We start from the raw sequence: 12217 nt of genomic DNA, 5'->3' as shown, positions 1-12217 counted from the left end.
ACTGATCCCTACAAGCCCCACAAAGGCTTTGCTATCAGAAATGGCTACCACTAGGACCAGGAGAACCCCCTGACAGCTGCTGGTGTCCTGTGCTGTACACCCCGGGGGTCTGCCTGTAGCTGCTGTGCTCCAGACCTCCCCATGCACCCCAAGCGACGCCAGCCAAGTCTCAGGACTTCCTCTGTGCACACCAGAGGCCAGCTAGGATCACACTCTACCCAAGGACCTACGGTCTCAACGGCATAGAGGATTACATCATCTGTGCTGTCAAAGGAGAAAAGGCATTCCCACACGGCCCCAGCTGGCACCCGACGAGGAGGCCCACCGATACGCTAAGCTTCAGGCCCCGTTTCAAGTGTGGCAGAACAAGCCTCGCATCCTTAGCACGGAACAGCGGCCTTTCCCTCGAGCTTCCACACACTCACGTCCAGCAAGACGCAGTGCAGGTCTCAGGGTGTATAAACCAACCAGCTTTCTAACAGGTACCCTATTTGCAGCATGTGACACCGATATCTTCGCATCTTCCTAAATACCGTCCCTGGTGCCCATCCACCAGCACCCGAGCAGCCCACCAGCACCGGCAGCCCGGTCCCCTCAGAGGCATGACGGGCTAAGCAATAAACATCCCACAACACCCGAAGCAAGTCACCGCCAAGCGCATCAGCGGTCACCTCAACTCCCAGCCCAGCCTTCCAGAGCTGCCCAGCGAGGCTTGGCTGAAGGCAGCGAGCATCGCACGCCTCCGCACGGCGCCCAGCCCCGGCGAGAGGAGAGGAGCTCCTTACCGGTCATCAGGCCCGTCACAGAGGCTGCCAGGCTCTTCCACCAGCCTAGGAAAGGAAACATTTGCACAAGTGACGTTAAGACTCCACGTGGCAGGAGGCAAAAGAGAGACCTGTCACTTGGCTCGGGGAAAACCTCGCTCTTCCTTCCCAAATCTGCTTCTGAGGGAGATCAGGGGAAAGCAGCACTGCGACAAACGGGCCAGCAAAGGCGTAGCTCTTCCTTCTCCGTCCTCCGTCCTGGCCGGCTGCGACAGAGAGCAAGGAGCAAAGGAAACGTCAGCAGCAGCCAGGCTGGCCACAAGCACCCGTGCACGACACCACAGGGTCACAAGGCAGTGGTACTCCAACGCTGCCCCAAAAACCTTTGCTCTCAAGCTCATTTCTAAGCCACCGTGGGACATCGATTCTTTAGCACAGAGATTACTGCTTCTCCAAGCTCCACGCTCCCAGGCGGACACAGAGCACCACCACTTGAAGAGCCAAGCATCAGAGCTGCGGGTGTACCCGCGCAACACGCATCCTCAGCTCTCCCCAGCAACTTCAGTGCTTTCAAGGACGATGGAGGGATTCCCAGGCATTGCCTCTGCGGTTGGGAAAGCTGTGCATCAAGAGAGCGCCACACCGGAGGCAGCACCGAGCTGTTTGGCCACCCCAAAAAAGCAATGTCTGTCACCAGCAGGAAGGGGTGGGTGCTATTTCCTGGATAACCAGTTTTCATGGTAGAGGCAAACACGGGGAAGCAGAAGGGAAGGACTGCTCACATGCCCCAGGTGTCACTAAACAGGCACGGACCTGGATGGCCGTTTCAGCTACAGATCCTGTATCACGCAGGAGCCCCTCGTTCCCTCCAACGCCAGCTCCGCAAGCGGCGAGTGCTACGGGGGCACTTCGACAGAGAGCACAAGGCCACCTCGCAGCACAGACAGCTGGGCGAGATGCAACCAGGGAAAAGATGCTTCTCTCCACTGCAAGCAAGCTAGCTTGGGGCGAGAGAAGAGAGTGAGGCAGAGCACTGATGTGGGTGGAAAATTGTTTAGCTAAGGAACACCGATGAACTGAGAGCTGGACTCTCCTAAACGAAACCACAGTCATTAAGATGAGTCATTTTCAGAAGGGGATTCCTGGTCATCCCGAAACACATGACTGCTGGCAGCGGTAGCAGGAGGAAGGGATGACTGAGCACACAGAGAAAGAAAAGGAGCCCAGGAGGTGAAGGGATGCTCCTTCCGTGTGCCAGTGCCAGGCAGGAGGAGAGATGCCTGGCATCTTAGGCAGAACAGGGCTGGGCAGATCACCCTCTGGAGACCCTTAGCCAGGAAGGCGGTAACAGGATAAAAGAAGCATTAAGCAACACAGAAGCAGGTGTTTTCCACGTCAGGGGCATGCCAAAATCCCCCGGAAAAGCATTTCCAAGAACTGCCCCAAGAAAAGCAGGAGACAAAGATCAGCACAGGCAAGCGTCAGCCTCCCAGCTCCAGGCCAAGAGCCCAGCAGTGCCAGGAGCTGCTTCGAGGCCTCATCACTAGATCTCACAGGGAATGTGGCTCCTGGTCTTGCCTTTTCCAAAGGAGAGAAGTGGGTCCAGGAATCCTCTCTCCTGGGACCTTGCTTGCACACAGTGGATCCAGAGCTGCCAGCCAGGAACGAGTGGCAAGGAGATGTGATCAGGCTGAACTGTCACCGGTCGCTGTCAGAGCTCAACTCGGCACTTGCTGTGCCCGAAGCCCCCCCCCAGCCCAGCGTTCCGCGAGGTCCCCGCTCCAGGCTGGCACTTCCCACGCAGGGCAGTTGGAACCGGGCTCTGGTTTGCAAGCGCATGGTCACACGGGAGACAGAGGCTTCAGCTGCTTCTGCTCTGCAGGTTTCTGCAGGTTATTGTGTGAGCGGGGCTGGCTGCTACCCACCACAACTCCACCTGCCTCTAGGACCACCCGATCATGAACTTGTTCTCATTCCCGAGGATCCCGCGCTGCCTGTCAGACTGACCACCGAGCCCTTCTCCACCTGAGCTGCGTTTTCCAGGTGGCTCTTTCAGAAGCGACCTTCTTGTCTCCTCTGGCTGCGGGCTGGAGAAAGCAATGCCAAAAAGATGCGCAGACAAGGTGGTGAAGACAGCGAGGGAAGCGAGCAGAGAGGTGTGTTACACCAGCAGCAGCACCTGCCCAGCACTTGGCAGGACGCCCCAGCTCACCTGCTCCCACCTGCACGGCAGATCTGAGCAGCTTTAGAGCAATTCACCTCGTTCAGGAGGGTGGAGGACGCTCCTTCCCTGCGGCCCTGCTCTGCATTTCTCTTGCTCTTGACTTTCCTTCCTCTGCAGCTCAGAGAAACAAAGACATGACACGCCCAAGAACTGGCCAGGCTCATTCAAATCAAATCAATGAAAGGAGACAAAAATCCTGGTGCAGAGCTGGTAAGAATGAGGACAAGAAAGCTCTTGCAGAGTCTGTGGGGTACAGCAGGGATGTCGGGCAAAGCAAATGTCATTACACCACCTCGCCAGCCGGCGTTAGAATGGAGGTGGGGGCAATCAGACAGGCAGAAGAGGGTGATGCAGCCCTCAGCCATCCTTAAGAAGCTCATGCCTGATGGGTTTGCATTGTGACATCTCTGATCTGTTCCTGTCACTGCTGTGGTAATGCTCCGATGCATTTAGATCCACCAAGGCTGCCTGGAGAGCCCAGATGCATGAGAAAAATCTGCCCCCAGCTGCAAGTATTTCAAAGTCCACTGCCAAAGAAGCCTTTTGATGCTGAGAACTCGTTTCAGCCAGGGTAGCAAAGCCCACAAAGAGAGGCTCTTCCTTTGGCAGACCAGCACATCTGGCAGGCCCCATCCCAGCAGAGAGCTGGAAGGAGGCTGGGAGGCACAGCGCCCACCACGGCACGACACACACACACGCTTCAGCGCATGAATCCTTTCCTTACTGGACCATTTGCTCCATAAAAGTGTTTGTTCTGGCCAACCCTTGCGATCATCAAAGCCTGTTCAGTCCCCAGACTTTTCCAGATTCAATAGTGGATTGAAAATGCAGTAGCAGAATTGACTAATGTTGTTTATCACCAGCTGGCCGAACGCTGTGCTATCGATTTATCTGGGATGTGAAGGAATGTTTACTATCCTGTCATTTACAAAGAAAGGAGTAACCATTTTTTTCTCAATGCTTCCCCTTCCTCCCTGTAGATAATCAGTTGCTTGCTGAAGCAAGGGCTTTCCACAGGCAACATTTAACAGATGTGTTTTGAACCATTGCTCAGCAACCAAATGCTTGCAGCAGTAACATGCCTCCTTCTGCAGCCCCAAACGAGCCATATGGTTTGCAGCAGACTTTTTTTGATACCCTGTGCAGGCCAGACACAGGTTGTTTTAGTTACTGTCATGGACAGTCACCCATCTCTGATCACCTCTGCCCTTGCAAAGGCTGCACCTACTGGCCTGCCCCACCAAGAGGGCAGTCTGGAGATCAGGAAGGCGAGAAGAGATTTGGTGTTAAAACCAGGTTTCTCCACTTTTAGCATTTCAGCAGGATAACCACAGGACCAGCCAGCAGGTCGTGACACAGAGCACCCCTGTTATCGCAGCCTGTCTCCTTCAGCAGACAGCCAGTGAGCTGCCCCGACTCCGAGGGGCCCCCCAGTCCCATCCATGCCATCAGCACTGGCACAGGCTGCAGACCCAGCTGCGGATGGATGGACGGACATACGGGGAGCAGAGCCAGCTGGGATGACTCCCCTTGCCTAGCCAGATCCCGTCCTGCTGGGCAGGGAAGGACGAGCACCTCTCCTCTCCCTCCGTGCCACAGCACTCCACGTGTGACTGCCTGCCCCAGAGGGCAGGGAAACCCCCAAGGCAGGGGAAAAGCGGACGGTGACCCCATCAGCTAAGAGAGTAACAAGTGGCACGCCAGACCCAAGCCACCACCTTCTCCCTTCAGCCCCCTGCAAGGGCCCTGGGAAGGCAGGGGAGCCCTGTGGGGGCTGGCTCCATGCCCAAGCACCCCCTGGCAGCCGGCGGGGTCTCAGCCCACCCTGAGCACGCTGGCAGTGGCTGCAGCAGCCCGAGGAAGCGCAGTGCCGTGCCGGTGGGATGGCAGACGGTGCCACGTGCCAGCACCGATAGTGCAGGGCCTGCCCGGAGCCTACAGCTTCACCGAGACCTGCAGCACTCCTCTGTGCCAGAGGCATCACTGCCAGAACAGCAACAACATTAATGAGATCTGACTAATTAGCACCTTTGTTTAATAACTCAGCTATTCACCAAGCTGGCTGCAATTCCATCAATGCTGCCTCAGCCTGTGTGGGGCCAAGGTTTGCAGCAGCAGAAGGGAGCGAGAAGGGGCTTGGCAGGGGTACGCTGCACCCACCACCACCTATTTTGGCACCACCTGGTCACGGTCAGCACGCTGATGGGCTTGCTCCTGGATGCACAGCTCTCCGTAATGGAGAGCTCTAGAAGGGTGTGGGAGAGGAAAGGGCACACGATGCAGAAATTCAGGGCACAAAACAGGCCCATCTCTGCCTGTTGGCAGCTTCAGGGTCTGTAAAGGGAAAGAAAACAGTCTGGCCAAAAAGTCAGACTCAGTACTTTCACTGCAGAACAACATTCCCAAGGCCAGAGGGGTGCTGGACAAACACAGCTTGCTCCTAGGATGGACTGAGCACCACCTGGGGAGCCATGCACTCTGCAGGACTGGCACCCCTACCCCCAGCCAAGTGGATCCCGCTTTCTGAAACGAGAGGGGGGATCTTGGCCATCTGAACCGTAGAAAAGCACCCCCCCTTCTCATGGGTCAGCGTTGGAAAGGGCAGAGCTGGCAAAGAGGCTCTTCTGCAGCACGTCCTGAGCAGGACGGGCACAGCTGGGACAAATCCTGCCCTGCCAGACAGAAGCAGCAGCTTGGTGCCCCTTCCCCAGAGGCTGTCCCATTCCCTCCTGCTGGTGTCCCCTCTCTGCTCCTCCAGAGGTGGCCTGGTCCCAGCAGGTGGCATTGGTGAGCTGGCAGGGAGGTGGCAGCCTGGCTCCCCGGGCTGGCACCGGGCACAGCCCTGGGCTGAGCCAGCTGCCCCGACACCCCCGGGGGCCGAGGCTGGTGCCAGCCCTGCCCCAGCACCCCCAGCCTTCGGCCATGGTGTGCCGCAACAGCCCCGGCAGGCAACACGGGTGCGTGCCTGGGTGCTGCAGCAAACGCTGAGGAACCTGCACCTCAGGGAGGAAGAGGAGTTGGGGATGGGGTGTGCAACACCCGGCACGGCTACAGCCGCCTCTCTGCTCCCGCCGCAGACACCCAGCGCACTGTGTGTTGCTCTCGACCCCAGCCCATGTCCCATCCTCCCCACCCGCCCCGTTTCATGCTCTGTTATGCTCCCCCCACCCCGCTCAGAAGTCACAAGGTATCCCCTCCCATTAACATCCCACTCTTGCAAGCACCCTGGTGGCTCGCACCCGCGTCTCCCCCACACCAGGGACGGGCTGGATACTGCCAGCGACGCGGAGCCCAGTACCGACAGACCCCACCGAGGAGCAGCCAGCAGCCAGGGCACTGGGGGGACTCCAGAGGGGCAGGGCTGTGTGTCTGTGGCCTCACCTCGCCCTAAAAACAGCCACCTCCGTGTCACTAACCAGCAGCCGGTGGCCAACGCCAATGGCAAGCCTGGCCTTCCATTCTTCAGGCTCCTCCAGTGACAGGGGCAAGGCAACGCCCCCGCGGGAGGGCCTGGCCTCTCCGCAGCGCTGTTTCGGCGCCGTTCCCAGGGCGTCCCCACCACCCAGCCCTCATCCCCCCCTGCACAGATGCTGCCCACGCTGGGAGTGAAGCACCAGGAGCCGCGTTACGCCATCACCTCGCCAGCTGGCTCCACGGAGCAAGTTCCTCATCCAGCCCCTCTCCACCCACCTCCGCTCAGCTCTTCTTCTTCACCTCCCATTTTTCTTTGCTCCTCTTGCTCTTTGCTGCTTCTCCTGCCGCCCCCTGCTTTCTCCTCCCCCTCTATCACACATCCTACTCCACATTTGCTCTCTCTCTTTCTCACCATTCGCATCTCCTCCTCCCAGCTCCCTCCATAAAGCATTTCCACAAGATACCTCCCTCCACATCTAATCCCTATTTTCCTTCCACCGTCCTTCCTGCCTCCTTTGGATGGGTTTGGACCTCACTTCCCCATCAAGCACAGACTCCAAGGAGAGAGACACTGGCACCAACAACCTCTCCAGACAGCCAGGTGCCTCTTCCCCTCCACCTCCCTCTTTCTTAAACGCAAGAATCTCCATGTTGAACACCCCCCACCTCTAGTCCCCCCTTTGCTCATCTGAAGGGGGAAGCACCTTAAGTTTGGTGGTGGCTGACCACCCCAGGACACCTGCCCCAGGGTTGGCAAACAATCTCTACAGCTACACCAGGCTGGATTCACACCTGCCCCTGCAAAGTCCCAGGGCTGCTATACACGGATGGGACACAGGCTCTAAACCGTGAGCCCGCGGACTCCGCAAGGGTAAGGGATGCCAGCGAGATACCGAGGAGAAATGAAGGCCCTACCCTGGAGGTGGCTCAGCCTGGCAGGAGAGCTGGGGCAACTCAGCCCTTCCTGCCAGGACACATCCACTTGAGAGAGCTCCACTCCCTTCCACCCCAGACAGAGGTGGAGAGAACAAACCCTCTGCAATTCGACCCTGAAGCCATGTATGCCTCAGGGGCCTGCTTGTCTGAAGATCCCTCTCATCCCATGACTCAACTGTGACAAGCACAGCTCATAAGCAAACCTCCTCTTAGAGACCACGTATGGATTAAATGCTCTCCTTGATGGTCCCTCAGCTCCCAGACTTGTCCCACCAATGAGTCAGAGAAGGTCCTGCTACGTGGATGCTCAAGGCTTCCCCAAAGGGTGTCAGCGGGACCACGGCAGAGGCTGCAGGAGTCTGACACGCACAGGGAACAACCGGGCTGCTCCAGCTTTAATGACTGATGGAAACGAGCAGAGCTACCACAGGACTGGGTCTTCCAATCTTATTTTACAGCCTGTCAGAGACCATGCAGGCCAGAGATGATGTCCTGCATCTCCCCTTGGTGGGATAAACATCATCAGTCAAATCAGAAGAGCCAAGAGGGTGAGGGGAGAGACAAGAGGAAGGGAGGGAGGCAGAACAAGTGCAGAGAGATAAAGAGAAGAAGATGGAAGCAAACATCAGAGTTTGAGCAGGAACTACCTTTCTTGGACACTTTCCTCCCCTCCTTAACTGAGCTGTGTTTTTTAGTGGCTTTATGGGTGCTGGCAGCTTGCGGCACACAGGTGAGGTGCACGGGGAGTCCAGCGGCTGACATCAGAATAGCCGTCATGCCTACAGTGGGTACGAGATCAACATGCAGGAAGGAAACAATGGGGAAACACATTCATTAAAAAAAAAAAAAAACAAACCACCAACCAAAAAACCCAAAACTTTAACCTTTCAAAGAAAATTTAAAAAAAAGATAAACCAAACCCCAAGCCCTTGATTTAGAGGACATAAAACATCTGAGGGGCAATGGGGTTGGAGTCAGCACAAGGACAGGATCTAGAGGCTTTCAGAAGGAGCCCAGGCAGCAAAATTAAAGCAGGGAAATACAGGCACGAGTCTCACCCGTGACCCTCTGCGCTGGTGTGTGAGCAGGACCTCCCTCTCTGCCTTGGCTTTAGGGCTCCTCAGGCATTAAGTCTGCTGTGCTGCAAAGTCCTCCTGCTCACTGCAGCCCCTGGGGGCCTGAAGGATGAGGGGCATCCCCTGTAACCCCTAAAGGCGCTGCTCAGCTAATCCCCTCTAAAGCGACGTGTTTCAACGGCATCGCACCAAACCCATCCCCAGAGCGCAGCTCCACATGGCAGCAGCGCCGGGCTGCCCCGCTCCAGCCCCTGCCAGCTGAGCCCCACGGTGGCAGCCCCCTGCTCGCCCCACACCATCTCCTCCTTGGCTCTCCAGTTTTCCCCAGCACCCCCAGCTGCAATGCAATTCTCACTCTCCCCCATCCCAGCCAGTTGTGTTCATGGGACGCAGTTTGTTAAAGCTAATGAATCATTAAAAAGGACAGCCATTCCCTGGAGGTAAAATTGGCACACAGAGAGCTACAGGACTGATCATGCCGATCTAATGTGATGTCTGCCTGGGAAATACAGGCTGGTTACAAGTCATAACATTGCTAAGGTAGCATATTGCTGTTAAACTTGCATTCAAGAAAACACCTGCCTTTGCTTTCCCAAGAAGTGACTTCCCACCTGCCACAGCCAACACCAGAACTAAAGAAAAAAAACAAACCTCACAGATGCAGACCGACCGACAGCAGACTTGAAAGCCAGTATTTACCCCAAAGTTACCTCTGACAGCAGTCCATGCAGAACCACATCCTAATGCTATGGAAATTCTTGCCTGCATCCTGCACAGTAATTCACAGCCAAAGCTGAGATTTCTAAGGTTTTCCTTTTTCAAGCCTCTGTTCAGCCAGATTGGGAAAGGAAGGTACAAGAGCACATTTGTTCAGGATAAAAACGAGGAACCTTGTCCATGCATGACTGAAAATCGAGTTAGGATGGGAAGCAGCAGCCAGCTTTGCGTGCAAGTGGTAAGACTATTTTCTGCCTCAAATATGCAACTAGTCAAGAACCTGTGCCTCGTGACTTGATACCCCTTGCACAAAGCTCGTGTCAACGCCCCACAGGCAGGACCACCCCTACACAGCGCTGACCGCATTTTGTGCCTCCTTCACGTACGGTGCAAGTACAATAAATATTCCAGAACCTGTTCAAGCCCTTTCTTGATACACAAAGTTGGATGCTTTTAGTAAAACTTTCTCCCTTAAGGACCAAAACACCAACAGAAGGGCTTTCACAAGACAGGGAGAGGGCACAGACAGATGAAGTAATTTCCCCAGGGTTACCCAAGAACCTTCAGCAGAGCTGGTCTGGCCAGAAGACCAGGCTGCCCAACGCACAGTGAAACCACCTGTTTCCAAAGGGAAACGGTACCAGCAAACAGGCAGCCGTGGCTCACCCTCACTAGGTACCATCATTGCTGGTCTAGATCTAGAACAGGTAGCCCCCCCAGTTCCATGGAGCTGCAGGGCCAGAGGAGGATCTTCAGAGCATCCATGCACCGAGTTTGTACCCCTCACCCTACGGACAGCACCAGGCTGCTCCCAGCAGGGACAGCTGAGGAGAGCCCCTGGTGTCTGCAGAAGCCACCAGGCCTCTGAACATCGAATCCAGAAGTTTCACAATCAAAATAACTTCCCTTAAGTCTTGAACTAAAGACCGCAAGACTATTGCGTGCTCTCAACCCCGGTCCAAGCCAGCAGTCCTTCACGACTCCCAGGGAGCCTGAAGGAAGAGTTTAAATGTTCCTGTAACAAACACTGCTTGTTTTTTGAACGAGTGAGTACAACCGAGCACCCGAAGCCCAGCACCGGCACCAGAGCTGCCACAGCCAGAGGTATTCCCAGAAGAGCAGTACCAACTCATGCCAATTAGAGAGCCTGGAGGAACAATATTCTTGAGACACAGGCAAGACGCCGGACCTCCCCACGGTTGGGGGAGAACATCTCAGCCTGACCCCACTGAGGGTGCAAGACGCAGTTCCCCAGAATTGGTGCAGAAAAGGAAACTGTAAAGCTGTCTTCAAAAAACCTGCTTCTAAGCAGTGCGATAGCACTGATCGCAGAGACTGACATTTGAAAAGCAAGTCCAAAGACTAACAGGGATTATCACCACCTACACACAGCTGACTGATAGGCAAATGCAAAATTAATGCTTTAAGAGATCAATACCGTCTTGCCAATATTAACATGCAGAGCCCATTAAAAAAAAAATAGAAGAACACGACAGAAGCAGAGGCTGAACTTCAGACTCAATGTCAGAGGACAAAATGTTGCCTTCACAAATCAGACCAAGTGAAGAGCACAAGCCACAGAATCTCAGCTGAATTCACTTACTCTCTAACACAGCCCCTCTCATACCTGGAATAACATGCCCAAAACTGCCTGCCAGCATCATGAATCATCACAAAGAAAATAAACATTTATTCCAGGAACTAACTTTCATTTTATGAGCTGCAAACACATCTACAACTTCACGCAGACATACAGCACAGGGCAAACGTGGGACCAGGAGAATTACCCCTACCAAATGTTCTCCCACGGACAATCTTAAACCAGCCAAGAAAAGGTAATTTTCCACTTTTACCTTCTGCTGCCTTCAGAGACACACACAATGAATCATCTCCTGCAGATTCAAATCAAGAGAGCATTCAAAAAGGGAATGTTCTGCTGTTACGCTGCTCTTCTGGCTCATCTCAAAACCCAGCAACAATGCTTCCTTTAGAGTGCTAATACAATACTGGAAATCTCAGCATCTAACAGTCCTCCCACAGGTTTGGCGACAAGAGTCCCCAGTAAGCGATCTCCTCTGATCCAAGCCTCACGTGGGAGCGTGTGTTCATTCAAAGTGACAAAACAATACACAGACCCATCACATCTACAGACTGATCCTCCAATTCTGACCTGCGGTCACAACAATTTCAATTCAGAACTTGTTGTAGGCATCCATGGAGTTACGCGAGGAGCAAACGCGGCCCTGGACCTGCATAAATTCTCACCTGAATGTGCAAGGGCCAAGCTGCAACGAGGTAAGCTTGCCCAGGCCAAGGCTGCTTTGGACACCCATGTGTTCCTGCAGGAGTTCCTGCTGCTCACTAGGTACCCCAGGAGCCTGAAAAATATTATTTAATATGTTCACACTTTCCATTGGCCACCGGGTTCCTTCTCTGCAGGAACTGCAGGAGGGAAGAGACAAAAAGCCTTGCAAAGCACCTGACCCGATCCTGGGAACGCGTGCAATAACCACGCTCGGAGAGCTGCCTCGTTTCTCTTGCTCAAAGCATCTATTTGGCCAGAAGTACAACATTACTGACTCCTTGGGGCAAAATTATTTTCACTGGAGCCACGACAACATCCACCAGCTTTTCTCAGCCTGCCATGTAAATAAGGGACTATTGTAACATCCTGTGCAGAAGTTGAGCATGGGAAAAACACCCTCACATAATGTAATGAGCCTTGACCACACGCTTGCTCACATACCCAGCCTAACACCCCCGCCGATCACCGGCTCTGGCTACTGGTCTGTATTTGCACAGACCTCAGACCAGTACGCCTTTGGTTCCAGCCCTGGATTTAAGCAGGTAGAGGGGAAAGGGCAAAGTACACCTTCAGGTAACACGAGATCTCAGAAAAGCATTGCTAATCTGTACAGTTACAGCCACCAGCAAAATTACTATGGTTAGTGTGTTCCCTGATGCCCCAGCTCTAGCAATCATGCTAATGAGAAATGCTCCGTTTCACATAACAAAAAGCTCATTTCCAGCCTTCAGCTTAAAAACAGTCTTAGAAGGGCCTTCATACGACCGCCTAGTCCACCCCC

The 12217-nt window shown here is 54.6% G+C and overlaps 1 protein-coding gene across 1 annotated transcript in view; it reads right to left on the bottom strand.

The window, feature by feature from the left end:
- Positions 1–12217, bottom strand: part of DTX2 (deltex E3 ubiquitin ligase 2) — a 34838-nt gene that overhangs the window by 2885 nt on the left and 19736 nt on the right. The window contains exon 5 of the mRNA XM_086475078.1: positions 7986–8117. Within this exon, the coding sequence (XP_086331204.1) occupies positions 7986–8117 (132 nt within the window). The remainder of the gene's footprint in view (positions 1–7985; positions 8118–12217) is intronic.

This window comes from Leptosomus discolor, chromosome 18 (genome assembly GCF_034619465.1).
Source record: "Leptosomus discolor isolate bLepDis1 chromosome 18, bLepDis1.hap2, whole genome shotgun sequence".
NCBI classification, from domain to species: Eukaryota; Metazoa; Chordata; class Aves; order Leptosomiformes; family Leptosomidae; genus Leptosomus; species Leptosomus discolor.
The sequence above is the reverse complement of the archived record's forward strand: the minus strand, read 5'-3'. Positions and strand labels throughout refer to the sequence as shown.